Source organism: Parus major, chromosome 15, assembly GCF_001522545.3.
Source record: "Parus major isolate Abel chromosome 15, Parus_major1.1, whole genome shotgun sequence".
Lineage (NCBI taxonomy): Eukaryota > Metazoa > Chordata > Aves > Passeriformes > Paridae > Parus > Parus major.
In genome coordinates this window covers 3,522,946-3,538,643 of record NC_031784.1, presented here as the reverse complement: position 1 = coordinate 3,538,643, position 15,698 = coordinate 3,522,946, and the positions used below count along the sequence as shown (strand labels likewise).

Here is a 15,698-nt window from a genome sequence, read left to right as displayed (position 1 = left end):
GGAATACAGCAGTTTCAGCAGTTCTTTAATCATATCCAATGTGTGTTTAATTCCAGAGGCCGCAGCAGTGGCAAAGGACCACCTCAGCCTACGGTAAGTTTGTGGTTTCTCTTCTTTGTGCCAGTGCAGAGCAGAAAGAAACAACTTAAAAGAATGGCAGATACTGGAATATTCTCTCCATTTTTTCCTTGGGATACCATGGTGGGTGGATACTTTAGAGTAAGATACAGTTTTCTAAAGAGTAGCATCTCACCTTCATTTAAGTCTCCTAGGAGGGTGAAGGGGGGAAAGTTCACTTAAACTTTTGACTGCACTAATATAAATATTCTACATTTTCTTGCAATTACAGCTGTAAATATAAATAACATTTAGCTTAAGGCATTTTGAATTAGTTTCTATCTGAAAATTCTAACATTGGCTTCTCCCTTAAACAGATGACAGTAAGGCAGCATTTAATGAAATAAAAATAACTACTTTGTTTAGCTTTACTCTAAAATTGCTGAATTATTCTCAGCAGCTCCAATGTGCAGCTTTAGTTGTTCTCATGGCTGTGTATTATTGGAGTCTAGATGTGGCTTGACTTGCAGAACATCATTTTATCAGAGCTAAATAAATGGATCTCAATTGAAAGAGAGAATCTTTGAACTTCACTAATCAAATATTTGTCAATTTGTTGCTGGCCTGGTTTTTAAAGATGCCTATTTTTGGGGAATGGAGCAGAAGCAGGAAGATTTAAAAGGGCTGCAGTTTGCTTACATAAATGTTTATTGAAGATACCAAGACACTTGAGGAAAATTAAAGAAGATTTGAGGAAAACTGGTGGAAAAGGTCATAGGCAAACACTAAACATCCCCAAATTTTGGTCTGTATGTGCTGTGCACTGAGTGCTGAGCACAGGAGTGTCCCTGAATTTGTTTCAGCCCAGAAAAGTGGCTGACAGTTAAAAATACGTTGTCAATTCAAAAACTCAGAGTATGGTGAGATCCCAAGAGCTCTTTTTAGCATCTCTTGTTTTACAAACACAAAGAGATACCAAAGATATTGCAAGAAAACACCTGCACTGAGGTGAACGTGTCCTCCAGCAGCCTGGGGACACCTGCCCAGCTCTCCCAGCCAGGATTGCAGGTCCTGGTGCTGCACTGAGTTACTTTGGACTAAATTAATGACAGGGTTTGTGACAACTTAGCACTCCACGATTTAGCTGCTGTTAATGTGTGTAATCAGGGCTGGGAGATGAAAGGATGAGGTTGAGCAGGCCTGAAAACACCTTTTTGCTTCTGCAGCACTGCAAGTGCCTTATTCTCTTGATGGTTCTTAAACCAGCAGGGCTTTTTTTTTTTGTTTAAAAACAAAGCCCTGCTGACATCCCTCAGATCTGTGCATATCAGCTGCACCCTGCCAGCCAGAGAATTTCCTTAATGGAGAGACATTAGGGGCTCTCCTGGGATTTTTAGCTTGTTTGGGAGGGTGTTAGATCTTTAACTGGTCAGAGAAAAATCAGGAGCCCTCTGAAAATCTCCCCTGGCATGTTTAATATTAATATGCAATAATAAACATTCCATGTATCTTGCCTGAGTAAGATTTTTGCCCAAGGTTTCTGTGGTTTTTCAGTGTACTGATGAAAGCCTGGGTTGGGTGTTCTGGCTTTTGGAATTTCTTCAGTGTTCATGATGGCTTTCTTATTTTTCAGATTTCCTTTGATGGCATCTATGCAAACATGAGAATGGTTCACATACTCACATCAGTTGTTGTAAGTCTTCATATTTGGAAGAGTATTCCTATAGTGACAGGGAATTGTTAACTAATCCACCAATTGTAATATAAAGATGTGAATATTAAACTTTAAACACTATTTGCCAAGGTTGAGCTTTAAAGGATCATAGAATTTTTAGGAAAGGTTTAACTCTAATTTGCAGATTTCTTAGGTGGACTGGTTGTATTTTGAATTTCCTGCCTTTAGAGAGGTTCTGGATAAATAAAATGAGTCTGTGTGCAGGGATTAGAAACCTTTCTCCCAAGATTTTAAGGGAAGCCTGACATGGCAGAATGAAGTAAGACAGAGTGTCCCACATCTGCTCAAGGCCAGGATAAGCTTTTATCCCTATTTGTACCCACACAGACACAGATTTGGGGTTTGCACAAAACCTTATTTGTGTGTTTTAACTGGTCAAGAGTCTTGAGAGAACCAAATATTCTCCAGTGAGCATCTTAAACCCCTTCAGAACTGTCCATACACACCCAGCTGTTTGAATTTGCAGAGCACAGCAATGTATTTATAAATGGGCAGATGCTGAATGAGGAGATTTGGCTGAAAACTGAGCTGTATTTTTACACTTTGGACTTATGTAAAGAACAAATGTTTAAGAAAATCACTGTAATGTTATTTGTCATGTTGGTAGAGAGTTATATTTTCATTTTTCTTCCATTCTAGGGATCCAAATGTGAAGTACAGGTGAAAAATGGTGGTATATATGAAGGAGTTTTTAAAACCTACAGTCCTAAGGTAATTTTTTACAGTTTGTCTCTTCCCTATCATGAAAAATCTTAATACCAAATAACCAACATTTGATTAAAATTTGAATATTTACCGTGAATTATTTTTACTGTTCATGCCTAGATTTACACAAACAGATTGTAAATACCTAGTTTTTGCAAATCTGGGAAATTTTTGGGTGGGGGATGACCGTGCAGTAAAGCAGTGCCTTGTGTTTGTATTTCCCACAGTGTGATTTAGTGGTTGATGCTGCTCATCGTAAAACTGCAGAATCCAGTTTGGGGCCAAAACGGGAGGACATCCTAGAGAGTATCTTGTTCAAGTCTTCAGACTTTGTTATGGTGCATTTTAAGGATATGGATACCAATTATGCCAGAAGAGGTATATTTGTTTTAATTTTTTTTAATTTTTTTTTTTTTTTTTATGTTTTAAGATTATAATTCAAATTCTTTCAAAGCAGATGCTTTAGGATCCAAATATTGAAGTTCATATTTAGATTCATAATTCTTAAAGAATGCAAAACTTCAGCACCTCCTGCAATCAGAAATTTATAAATTAAAAAAAAAAATAGTAATTTTTACTAGTTGGTTTGGTGGCTGGAAAGCAAAGCTTTAGTGGTTTTACAGAATATTTTATAGATTCTATGGGAGGTAGACACATTTTTTGTAAATGTCTTTCTAAAATTCTATGTTAAGTGTTATACAAGAATCACTGAATACAGAAACTCTTTGGAAAAAGATTATTTCTCAGAGTTGAGATATATAGAGTCTATTCTGAGGTAACTTCTGTGTCTAAACATGCATTCATAGAAATATTCTATAAATACACCTGCAAACAAAGCTGATTTTTTTTTTAAATTCTCTATTTGTGTTTTAATTTCTCCTTTACATCTTTTAGACCTGTAGGTAAATCTCTTCAAAATACAGACAAGTCTTAAATTCTTGAAGACATTGAAACTGCTCAAATTAAACAATTTTGCAGGCAGTCTTTATATTTTTAATGTCTGACCTCAAAGCCCATTATTATTTTTCTGGATCCTAAGTGCTCCTGAGTCAGTTGAATTCCTTTGCAGATTTCTCTGGTTTTTTTGGGCAGCAAATCTCCAGAGTCTTTATGTTTAATGTTGCTGATTTGCTGGGATAAGGAATAAAAGGAAATCCACAGGTTTTTATGGCATGGGGTGAAATTGTCTCTGTGTACATTTACAGGTTGATTAAGAGCTGTCACAGCAGCTCAGTGGTTATTGGAACACAGGTTTTATTCCCATTAGCAGGGACTTCGAGATGTGTAGGGACCTGAGGACATTTAATGAGAATTTCTCTCTTCACCTTGTGTTTTGTTCTTGCCTGATTGAAAGCTACAGAATGAGAGGTTTGTTGTTTCAAGGAATTTTTGCTTTTCCCAGATGATGATGCATAATGTCAGAGCAAATGCAGCATTGAAATGCAGATAAGTTCCAGGTTCTGGATGGGACTGGGAATTTAAATTACATGAGAGCTGTTTTGTAATGGGTTTGGTATGAACATCACTTTAATGTAAATGCAAACTGGGCTCTCCCTCACCCAATCTTTATAGATTTTCAGCAGACTGAATAAGGAATATACTACTGCTTCTAGGAATAATTGCTCAATGGATATTTTCTAAAAGAAAATGACTGTTTCAGGTTGAGCAGTCCCTCAGTTCACTTTATTAGGTGGAATGACTGAGTCTAAATCTCTTAAATACTGGAGAGCTGAAATAAAGCCATAAAGACTTGGAGCAAGATAAACTGGAAGGCTGCAGAACTTGATAACTCAGAGTGGGTGAATTAATCTGCTTTCCATTTTGTCTCAAAAATACATTATCTGGAAATGACACTTGAAAGTGTAACCCAGTCTCTGATCACACCTCCAAATTAGAGCAAATGAGGGGCTTTCTGCTTCCTCAGAAATTAAATAAGCAAGGATTCAAAAGGCTGGAAGTTTATGAATGTGCATGGAGGAACTGTTGGCCTTTTTTTCTTGTAAATAAACCCAGATCTTCGTGGTGCTGGATGATTTAGAGTGGAAGCTGACTCTGAACTCCTGCCTGAGGACTTGGTGCTCCTTGTTTTGGGAATTGTCTCTGCTTGGTGCTCTGGTTACACTTACCAAGGAACAGAGACTTTTAAATTGTCTAACACTCAGAAGTCTTTTGCTTTCACAGACAAATGAGGAGAATTTGGAAATACTTGGTGGAAAGGCTTTAAAATCATAGTCAAATAAAAGGGCTTTTCACAAGCTCTCCTTTGGGAGGCTTACCTGGAGTGGGGATGTTGAGGTCTGATGATCCTTGTGGTCCTTTCCAACTCAGAATATTCTGTGCTCTGTGTAGTTTCTAACCCTGTAAGAGGCTTCTAGACTGTTGTGGAGCCCTTGAACTAAATAAATTTCTGCAGAAGATACTGTTTGGAAAATTTTAATGCATCCTGGTCTCCCAATTCAGTATAAGTATCTGTGGATTTTATTCTGGCATTTATTCTCTGCTGGGCTGGAGGAATGTGGGAAAATGGACTCCTGGCTGTGGGTTTGGATCTTCTGCTCCAGCCTCAGGTTTGGGTAGCAGAGATGTTCTCTGGGTTATGAAAAAGGGACTGGAAGAGGAATGGGAAAGAGCAGCAGCTGAAGAGAAAGGGAATGGGATGGAGTCTCCTTTCAGAAGAAGGAAAATAGAGTTTTGTGTGAAAAGCCTCTGCCAGAGCCTGCCAGGCAGCTGCCAGTGCTATCACAGCCCTGCAGCTTTGGGGCAGGGAGCTGATAACCCAGCCAGAGAGTTCAGGGGAGGGAACACCAGTGCAGGCCTGGGGGGTGGAACTGGGAGCAGCACACGTGGGTTGGTGCCAAGCATGACACTGCACCTTCAGAGGCACCCATGGAGAAAGCCTGGGGTCTGCCCAGATTGTGGAAATTGGGAGGGTTGGGAGAAAAAATTGGTAGGTCTGTGCAGAGAAGGGTGTTGTGGCTGTGAATGTTCAAAAAAATCGATGTGTCTCTGTTTGCTGGGCTCTTATTTGCAGCTCTGTCAGTCTGCACAGACCTTGCAGCTCCTGCAGGCTCTTGTTTGGCTTCCAGAGGAATGGGAGGGAGTCACCTGAGGGTCTCTCTCTGTGGAATTGTGGTTTGCTGCAGTACAGGCAGGCTGATGAATGAAACATACACTGGGAAGCTCAGGTGAAGCTGTATTACACCCATCATCCCCCTTTCAGACTGTTCTGTCTGCTTTTAAAGAGGGACTGACACTGATTTCTCATTGTGCAGTGGAAATCAGCTGCTAAAAACCCACTCTCACTTCTGGCTGAAATCCTTGGCTGTACATTAATATTATCACATCTTTCTGCTTCACCTTTGAGTGCTGAGATCTTGCTGCTGCTGCTGGGTGATTTGGGCTCCTGATTGATGCAGGAGGTTCTGTTTCTCCTGTTTCTACACAAGAAGTGTTTCCTGGAGCCCTGAGCACTGATCAGTCCACAGAGCTGGTTTGATGGGATTCAGATTTCAGTAAGGCTTTGGAGTTGCTTTCTTGGCTTCTCTTTAAAGACAAGACAATTCAAACATCATAACTTACTGGTAAAGTAAAAGACTTCTGCAATGTTTTTATTGTTTTTTGGCATGCTGAGGAAAATCCTACAAATCCAGTGAAAAGAAAGGCAGAAGAGAATTGGCTATTTAAGTTTTTCCTTGAATTAGCTCTGAAAGTGGCATCCTTCCAGAGAAAGTGTTGCAAGGGGAATAGCAGAAGGCATCTTATGAACAAAGGAAGGAAATGTTGGCTCTGCAGAGCCGGTGGTAACTGGTTTTAATGTTTCAAATCAGTAGTAAGTAGTTACAAAACAAATCAGAGTTTACTGTTGAAACCTTTAAGGCGAAATCTCAGTTTTCTTTGACTTGATCAAAGCTTCAGTGAGTGGCATCAGCACCTTTGGCACGTAACACTGATTGGTTTAATGGCATTTCAGCTGCAGACTGGCACTTAATTGCACATTTGTGCTCTTCACCAAAATCTGTTTGTGAAAACAAGCATGTTAGACATTGAAATTAATTAAACCAGGACTCTTAATTGCTCTGTTCTGGCACTTTGTTCTTTAACTCATTTAGTAGCACACACTTGAAGAATTTGCCCCAGCTGAGTTTTTCGCAGAATGTGCCTTTTTAATTTGTCTTAATATGAATTTCCATTGCATAGAGTTCTCCTTGGGATTTTTTTCCATTTGTGAACAATGATTTCATCATTTTTTTACCAGGTTTTAATACCCAACTCTTTGAGGTCTTTGATACCCAACTCCTCTGCTTAGGAAATGTCACCTTAAGCAGATACAGAGGCATTGGGGGCTAATTGAGTGTTACAGCCTCAGCCCCTTGTTTCCATTTGATCTTTAACTCAGGTTTTGCCATGTAGAAAAGGGATTGATTAAAAATTTGGCCTTGTCAAGGTGTCATGTGAATTGCTCACTCAACAGCTCAGAGATAAGAGGCACCAGATAAGGGGGAAGCTGAGCCTGTGCAGTGTCTTGTCAGTTATTGCTCTGCCAGTCAGCTCAAGCTTTACCTTCTACTTTATTAATCATCTTAAGAGCCACTTTTTTATGTTTTGGAAGCTGTCACTTTTAGATTTTTTTACATTCTTTCTCAATTTTGTTGCTGATTAATTTTGGTAGAGGCTTTGCTGGGCTTTTAATTCTGGTCTCCCATGTGCCCGCCCTGCTGTTTGTTCCAGGAAAATACTGATCTGTGCCTTGAGGTACCATCCTGCTGCATTTAAACTTTGCCTGGATGCTCTTGAGACCACATTGTCTGACTGGGAGTGCCTTTGTAGCTTGAATTTCTCCTGTCTTTGGATTTTCTCTGAGTTGTAGAGGTTAAAGGGGCGCAGTCTCACTTGAGACTTTCATTGTAAAATGAGAGAGCAGAGCAGTGGAGCTTCCTGTGGCCTGTGAAATACTGGATTTACTGGGAAACTTAGCAGTGGCTGCACACATCCTACTCAGACCTGTAGCACTTGCTGATAGTGGAGTTTTTGTTTTGACTTGGGTGTTTTTTCCATCTGTATCATTACAATAACAGCGCTTCTGATTGTTTATGTGGCTGTTTAAATAAGAAAATTAGTGGGTTGAGTAGATGAGTCTTGTTAAGCTGGTATTTTATTCACAGTATCCAAAATGGCACAGTTGTGTGGAGTTTGCCTGGAGGAATTTAATAGAAATTAAGGAAACACCCTTCTGAAACACAAATCACCTTCATCAGGTGCTGCCATCAGGCTCCTAATTCATATTTATCTAATCTCACTGGAGAGGAGCTCCCTCCACTCCCAGAGAAACAAATAAATTTCAGTTTCCTAAAAGATACAAACAGCCTTCAACTTGGATTTGGTGTAAAATGTCCCAATCTGAGCAGAAATAAAATGTGGAATTAATGATGTTCAGGGCAGGAGCAACACTGGTTTATATGGGTTAAGCCACGGGATATTGATAAGGTAAATGTAGACTTTCCATGCTTAAAAATTCTTAAAAATTCTTAAAAATGTGCTCTTTAGCTACTACTTAACTATGAGTTGTAGCACTGTGTTCCTGTGTAGTTTCAGGTGACATCTGAAGACACAGGTACAGTATATATTACAATAAATTATATTTTAAAAGCTGTTTGTGTGAGCATTTCATGGCTGTTATTAGAGAGAGACCAAGCACAGTGAATTTTTATCCACTATATGTGCAGAATTGCACTGTGAGCTTGGTAAAACAGGAATAATAAGCAGTGTCAGCAGTCTCTTTAAAACATCTTCAGTGATTGTGTAAAAGCTGTTACATCAGTGGCCAACTTCATATGTTGGGAATTCTTTTCATAATAACTTTAAAGTTCATTTTATTTTTTTTTTTTAAGGCAGATTTTTAGATCTTGCCAAAAGTTAATTCAGGCCATGTTTTTCCTGATCTGCCACTGCCTGGTGGTTTGATTTCATCTTTTCTAAAGGTCTGAAATGTTTGCTCCTTATTTTATCAGTAGAATGATGATAGGAAATTCTGGATTGAAGACTTATTTATTTAAGGCTGATTCATTTATTTGTGAGCTTATAACGAGCTTATTTGATTTTTTTAAAGTTCTGTATGCAGTTCTGAGATCCAGTTGCTTACAAGTCTGAAAGCTTGACTTCCTTGGTGAATGGCTTTAAATACATTTTCACAGCACTTGTAATACTCTGGTATTATTCCTTCTTAAATCTGGCTTGAATGAAACATGAACGAGTCAAAAGAAATGTTTGTGATCTTTATTCTTTGATGTTTTTATAATTTTTACAAACAATAGAAGAAGCTTACTGGTTATTTATTCTCTTATGTTGTTGAGAACAAAAAGTAGAGAGTTCCTGAATTTTTTTGTGTGATTTGGATAAGCTGTGGCTTGGAAAAACTCTGGCAGGAGAGGAGACGCCTCTGTTCATGTCACAGGAAATGGGAACACCAAGCTGATGGATAATTGCTTTGTTGGTATGTGAGGAGTTGTGCAAATAGAAGAGATTTGAATATTTGAAAGGAAAATTGTATTTTTCCCATTTAGGGAGTTGCTTTCCTGCTCTTTTGGTATTTGCACACTGTCGTGTGGGCTGGTTGGAAAAGAATTTTATACAAATCTTGGGTTTTCTAGAGGAATAAGGATCCTTGTGTTGTCCTTTTTTCCCTTTTTCTACATGTAATTGCAGAAAATACTTCGAAATAACTGAAATTAATTCTATTTTCTGATATGGGAGAAGTTATTCTGTACTTTCATAGTTACTTTAAGTCTGGAATAAGCACCTTTGTGACATCCAGCAGCTCCAAGAGAAGGGAAGGATGATATTGTGCCTATGATTCAGCTGTGTTTGGGCTGTTCCTCAGATAAAAACCAGTGTGCCAACTTACCCAAACTGGTCTCACTGGTCCCATCCCTCCCCACTCTGTTGCAGATGCTTTTACTGATTCAGCCATCAGTGCTAAAGTGAATGGAGAGCACAAGGAAAAGGATCTGGAGCCATGGGATGGAGGAGAGAACACGGCTTCCGAGGAGCTGGAGGCGCTGGAGACAGATGTCGTAAGTGATGCTTTTTATCATCTCTGGCCATCAGTAGAAAATGAGCTTTTTCCCTGGACATGCCTTGAAATAATTCTTTAATTTCAATCTAAGTAATAAACTTTAGAGGAGCAAAATTGCTGTCCTGCATTTTGCTGGTGGATGTTCAGTCTTTGCCAGCAGCTGCCACAGCCCTTTGGAAGGATCTGAGAATAGCTGCCTTTCAAATGGCACTTTTGGCAAATTCTGACCAATGGCAGCTGCTGTGGTAAGAGCTGTGTTGGACTCCTGGACCCAAAGAGCAGCTTTTGTTAAGGACTCCAAATCCAGCAATGCCCCAAAGTGATTTATGTTTAATCAGAGCCTTCCTGTCTGACTGTCACTGCACTTGGAAATGATGGGGAATATTGTGCTCAGCTAAGTGTCCCTGGGCTGCAGATGGAGGCAATTGATGGAAGCCTGACCCAAGCACAGGGACAGTCTCAGATTATGAATCATTAGATGAAGAATATGGCCTCAAATGCCATGTCCTCATGTATCACTGCAGTCAGCTTTTCCTCAAGCAGAAATTCTTGTAGCCAGGTATTCAGCCTGCAGTGTGCTCAAGGAGATAATATTACTGATTAGAGCATATTAACTTTGGGTAGAACAATTCTCCTGTCAGTTTTGGTGTCCATAACTGTAGAGCTGAGATTTATTGGAATACTCTCAGTGCTTTTATAAAATACTCAAAGCATTTATTGTTGTGCTTGAGTGCTGTGGTAGCAATTTTACTGAAGTGGGGGAGTTGTGCAGATCAACAGGAGTCTTCTGCCTGTGGTGCCTCTCAGGTAATTCCATCAGTGCTTTTGAAAAATGGCAGAAGTGTTAATTTGCACTTTTTGGAAAAGGCAAAAAAAAGATATTAATGTATGTATGTCTTGCTAGCCAGTAGTCCTCTAGTACAGAGTGAGCATGTTCTTTAAAAAAAATCATAAAAACAATGCAAAGACTCACAACAAACAAAGAAAAAAAAAAAAAAATGATTTTGAAGGTAGAATCTGTGCAGCTGATGAACAAAGCTCCCTGAAATGAACTGTGGCATTAATAATAACTTTGTTATCTGGAGAGTGGATTCATAGGGCCAGGAAAAAGGGCAGAAGGTTTAACTTCTGCCATCAGCCCTTAATTTGAAGGGAATGTGTTTTCAGTGTCATTTTGAAAAACAAGCATCATTTTCTTCTAGTCTAATGGATGGGATCCCAATGACATGTTTCGTTACAATGAAGAAAATTATGGTGTAGTGTCAACTTATGACAGCAGTTTATCTTCTTATACGTAAGTTCCAAAATATTTTGTTATTAGATTTGTATTGAATGTTCTCCCTGGTTTGACAAACTTTATATTCTGCAGCTCATTTTGCATAGTTTCTGAAGTTGTGGAATCGAATAACTGCAAAAGCAATGAATGAATGGTGCTTAAGAAACCTTGCCAGCTTTCTGTGAATAGTTAGATGTAGAAATCTTTATATATTCCCTTAAATGGGCACAGCTCATTCCCATTGCAGAGTTTTCTGAATTTAGCTGTGCAATAAGGCTTGTTTCTTGCAGAAATTTCCAGGAATAGGATGGAAAGCTGTGAATTAATCTGTGTCTAGCTGCTATACCTATAGTTTTTGTTTAACCTAGCAGAGCAGTTTGGCTAAATCCTGATTTTATTGAGACAATTGATCTGGAAGATACTGGAATGCTGAAAAGCTGCTGATAACCAGGGTGGGGGTTGTGTGCTGGGGATGGCTTGTACAGCAGACTTGTCCAGCTCTAAACTGAAGTTTTAGTTTAATATAATAACAACTGGGATATAGAAGTAGTGTAAAGGCTGCTCTGGCTACTCTGGCAGTGATTTATTCCCCGGGGTCTGCAGCTATAATGTTCACTGCAACTGCAACACAAATGGACTGCAGATGTTCAAGCCATTGTGAAATGGCTTCAATATTTCCCCACTCTTTTAACCCCCAAAGCAGAAACTCGTTTTTTTTTGAATATCAAGGAATGGCAGTGAATATTTTGATTTTTTTTTTGTGTGTGTGTGTGTGTGTGTGTGTGCACTTGTCTACAGGTCTCTGGTTCAACAATCTGATTCCTCTGTTTTGTATGGACCTGTAACATGGTGATAATCAAAGTGTCCTAATCGGCTTATGTTTGAATCCTGGGGAAGCTGTTCTTTCCTTCCCTTCACTGCTCTAAGTACTTTTTGTACTTTTGAACTTTAGTCTTCCATCTTTCTCCTTTCTGGATATTAATGGAAACAGATTAAAAACACAAAGGTGGCTTTAAATGAATTCTTGTTTTTTTTTCCCCCTAGTCAAGCAACTTGCTTTGCATATCAGTCTGCTAAACTGGGAAGCTCTTTTCCTGATTTTCCAACTCTGGGATGAGCAGCAGTGTAGTTAAATGCTTAGATGTGCAGCTGAAGGATTGTAAAGGATTTACTCTTTGATTGTTTTCTCTTCCTAGTGCTAAGCAGTAGCAGGTATAGTTTGTCAAACCACATCAAGGTACAAGTTTGTGTTCCAGCAAATGTATTGATCATCACCAGGGTTCTGAACAATGTCATCCTGTCCATCCCCTTTCTCTCATCTTTAATGGCTTGTTAGAAAACATGAAATCATTCCCTGCCTCTTTGGGTTGCCATACATCCTGCAGTTTTTGCACTCACTTTAAATAAATGAGGATTATTGGCTGTTCTCCTTTATTGTGTTATTAACAGAGGGGCCTGGGACCAGGTTTGCATTCTTGTAAATCTTATTTGAGCCAGGCCTTTATGCTGAAGGGTTTTATTGAATATTTTTGCAGTTACCCTTGATAAGGCCAGTAAATGTTTTGACTGGCCAAAAATGGGGGGAAAAACTTGTGCTGCAGTAACTGAGTGCTGGCTTGGAATTTGGCAAAGCCATTTGTTTTCCTCGTTCTGCCACCAACACTTGAGCAATTTTGCATAAATTATTTTATACCTGGCTTGTATCTCCACCTACTTTCTTTGTTTTTCTTCTTTATATTATTCAAAATACGGGCAGTAGTGATTCTATAATGCCCAGCAGAGCATGGGCCAAGCCTCAGCTCTGCTCTGTATTTTTATGTAGTTTATTCTGAAGTAAGTAAACTTTGCAACCTGAAGTTAAAATCAGGTTAAAAAATAAACCTGACACAAAAATCAGGGCAGGTAAACCCCAAAAATGGGTGGCAGAAGGAGGTGCCAGGTATGATCCCATCCCTGGCTGGGTTTTTTCAGTGTTTCAGTGCTCACATACTGAATTTTGACTCGGTGGCTTTCCTAAGGGATGATTTTTGCAATATTCCATTGCCTGCCATAGAGAGAGACATGGAATGGATGGGATTGAGCACTCACAGATGAGTCAGGGGTTTCTGGTCCTGTGCTCTGAAGTGTTGCATCCATTTTTTCTGCAGTTCTTCATAACTGGGAGAGCTGAAATCCAGTGGCTGGAATTATCAGAGAATTAAGGATGTCACTCTCTAATTTCACTAGGATTGTGTCTGCTGGCAATGTGTAAATAGCTAAAAAAAATTCAATTTTGGGTTCTTGGAGTAGCTTCCTATGTAAACAGCAGTCTGAGGCTTTTTATTCCTGATGTTCTCAACCATGTTAAAAATTGGAGCCTTTGCACAGCTTTAGGGACTGGGGATTTTACAAATCCTGTGGAAAAGTTTTGCTCCCTAAACTCAGCTCTCTAGGCAGGTAAATGACCCTGAATACATCCATAATATCATACCAGTCCAGGAATTTTGTATTTAAAAGAAGACAGCAAGTCTACTGGCTTAGAAGCAAGATTATTTTTTTCACTCTGACTCGGTTAGTGCTAACACTGTGTGATTTTTGTAGCTCCTTTCTGCTTTTGAATGCATTTCAGAGATTCTTTTCCTTTCCATTGTCTTTTTAGGGTGCCATTAGAAAGAGATAATTCAGAAGAGTTTTTAAAACGGGAAGCCAGAGCAACTCAATTAGCAGAGGAAATTGAATCAAGTGCCCAATACAAAGCTCGGGTTGCCTTGGAAAATGATGAAAGGACAGAAGAAGAAAAATATACTGCTGTTCAGAGAAATGCTAATGAAAGAGAAGGACATGGTGTGAACACTAGGTACTTGAGTACACTATGAATAGTATTTTTATTTAAATTATGGAGGTATTTTGGTACTGTGGCAGTTTGCACATTGATACTGGGCTTTTTCAGCAGGCCTGATTAGGTTTGGAACCTTGTGTAAACAATCCTGTGCTGGTTTTGGCACTCAGGCTGACTTGGACACCTCTGCCTGGCCCTGTATTATCTCTGTAGTGAAACAAACTTCCCCATTCTGACCTGTCACCGTGGTGAATTTGTCCCAAATTACAGGAAGGGGCAGTGGTTTCGGTGTGTCCTGGAGAATTTCAGGCATTACTGCTAAATCCTTCAGTGCCTGTAGGCTCATAAAGTGGACTGTGTGGCCACTATCAAAAGCCAATTCATGAGGTGACTGTTGGGTCAACATCTGATACTATTTGGATTTTTCCCCTTGGCTTGATGGGAGAAAAAGAGAGAAAACGGGGTGCTTTTTGTTGCCCCTGGGTTGTGTTCTCAACACTGATAGAAACTTGCTGTGTTTCAGAGAAAATAAATACATTCCACCTGGACAGAGGAACAGAGATGTGCTGTCCTGGGGAAGTGGAAGACAAAACTCACCGAGGATGGGCCAGTCTGGATCAGGCCCACCAATCTCAAGGTCTGGATCCCACACTTCAGAATTCAGCCCTAACTCTGGAGCAGATCAAAGAGTGGTTAACGGAGGCAAGTATCTGAAATCTGAATGAATGGAGCTCCTAACACTGCAGATAATCACCTCGTTGTGTTGAAAAGGTGTGGGATTAGGGTGTGTATTCCATAAACCAGGTTAGCATTCATCATTTAACACAGAGGTTGTGAGTTGGATTTGGGTTTAATTTACAATGCACCACACTGTCTGTGGCTTTGCAGAGCAGAAATGTCATTTATTTTCCTCCTCAAACACCTTTGTCTTAGATGATGGTGCACTGTGTGGTTTTAAAGATGAAAAACTGCATTGGCACTGCAAAGCTCTGTGTGGAGGAGCAGCAGTGCTGACACCTGGTGAAAGGCAGTGGCAGGAGGAAGCTTTCCTTCCTTTCTGGAAAAGAATAAAGCCACTTGCTGACTTTATGAAAATGGGAGGGGAAACAAGAACAGTGTTAGAGAAAAGGAATCCAAAGCCTTCCCTCCAAATGGGTATTTGAGTATTTTCTGCTGGACACATGGGTAGTATTTCTAACCAGGCATCAATAGGCACTGCATGGCAGGAATTGGTGTCACAGAAGCCAAACACCATTTCTGGAGATGGGTTTCAGCAGTGGCCTGTCCTCAAGACATTATTTGTAGAATTAAAAAAATGTTATTATAATAAATTTCTGTGAATAAATGAAAAATGTACAATACTCAAGTGATCTATCTGGAGAGGAAGTCTGAGAAGCATCTAAAGGTAAGTGAGACTTCCTTTCTAAAGCCAGAGTCAGCTGTATAAAGGATGGACAACTAAGCCTTGCCCAAACAATGCTAACCTTGAAATTTGTCTGTAGTATTTGTGGTTTCTCTCACCCTATTACTCTGCTGAAACATCATAGACCTAAAATACTCAGAATGGCTTGTAAATTCAATTAATTCTGCTTTGGAAACCATGAGCCCTATATCCTAGATTAAAATCCTCCATTAATACCTCAGATAAGTGATAAAGGCATAAATGTCAGGATTCAGACACTGAACACCGCTGGTTTTTGTAAAGATCCAGCTCCTAGATGGATATTTGCTCATCATTTGGTTTGAAAGTAGCAGTTTGTGTGGTCAGTACTGTTTGTGAACAGCTGTTTGAGAACCTCTGGTAGCTGTTAAGGACCTTGTGGAGTGCTGGGTGCTGTGGAGCATTGGTATGCCAGGCTAACAGATCAAACTTTACTGTCTATTCCTTAGTAGTGTTTGTAGATCCTAATTAACCCTTTGGGGAGCCTGTGACATTCACAAGTTCAATTTGACCCAAAACCAAGGCAAACCCAACCCTGCAGAGACTTTATCTCCTCAATTAACCACCTCAATCCATCCCCAAAGGGTTAAACCG

At 39.6% G+C, this 15,698-nt stretch overlaps 1 protein-coding gene across 17 annotated transcripts in view; it reads left to right on the top strand.

Moving 5' to 3' along the window:
• ATXN2 (ataxin 2) overlaps nucleotides 1–15,698 on the top strand; it is a 41,980-nt gene continuing 26,282 nt past the window's right edge. For 8 of the 17 annotated variants that reach the window (XM_019008349.2, XM_019008346.2, XM_019008348.2 and 5 more), the window contains exons 1-8: nucleotides 2–93; nucleotides 1,691–1,750; nucleotides 2,432–2,503; nucleotides 2,725–2,875; nucleotides 9,443–9,567; nucleotides 10,772–10,863; nucleotides 13,484–13,681; nucleotides 14,187–14,365. In XM_019008349.2, the coding sequence (XP_018863894.1) occupies nucleotides 1,718–1,750; nucleotides 2,432–2,503; nucleotides 2,725–2,875; nucleotides 9,443–9,567; nucleotides 10,772–10,863; nucleotides 13,484–13,681; nucleotides 14,187–14,365 (850 nt within the window). In that variant the 5' untranslated portion in view covers nucleotides 2–93; nucleotides 1,691–1,717. Of the gene's footprint in view, nucleotides 94–1,690; nucleotides 1,751–2,431; nucleotides 2,504–2,724; nucleotides 2,876–9,442; nucleotides 9,568–10,771; nucleotides 10,864–13,483; nucleotides 13,682–14,186; nucleotides 14,366–15,698 lie in introns of those variants that run through there. The other 9 variants (XM_015643873.3, XM_015643861.2, XM_019008343.2 and 6 more) reach the window with 5 other exon arrangements.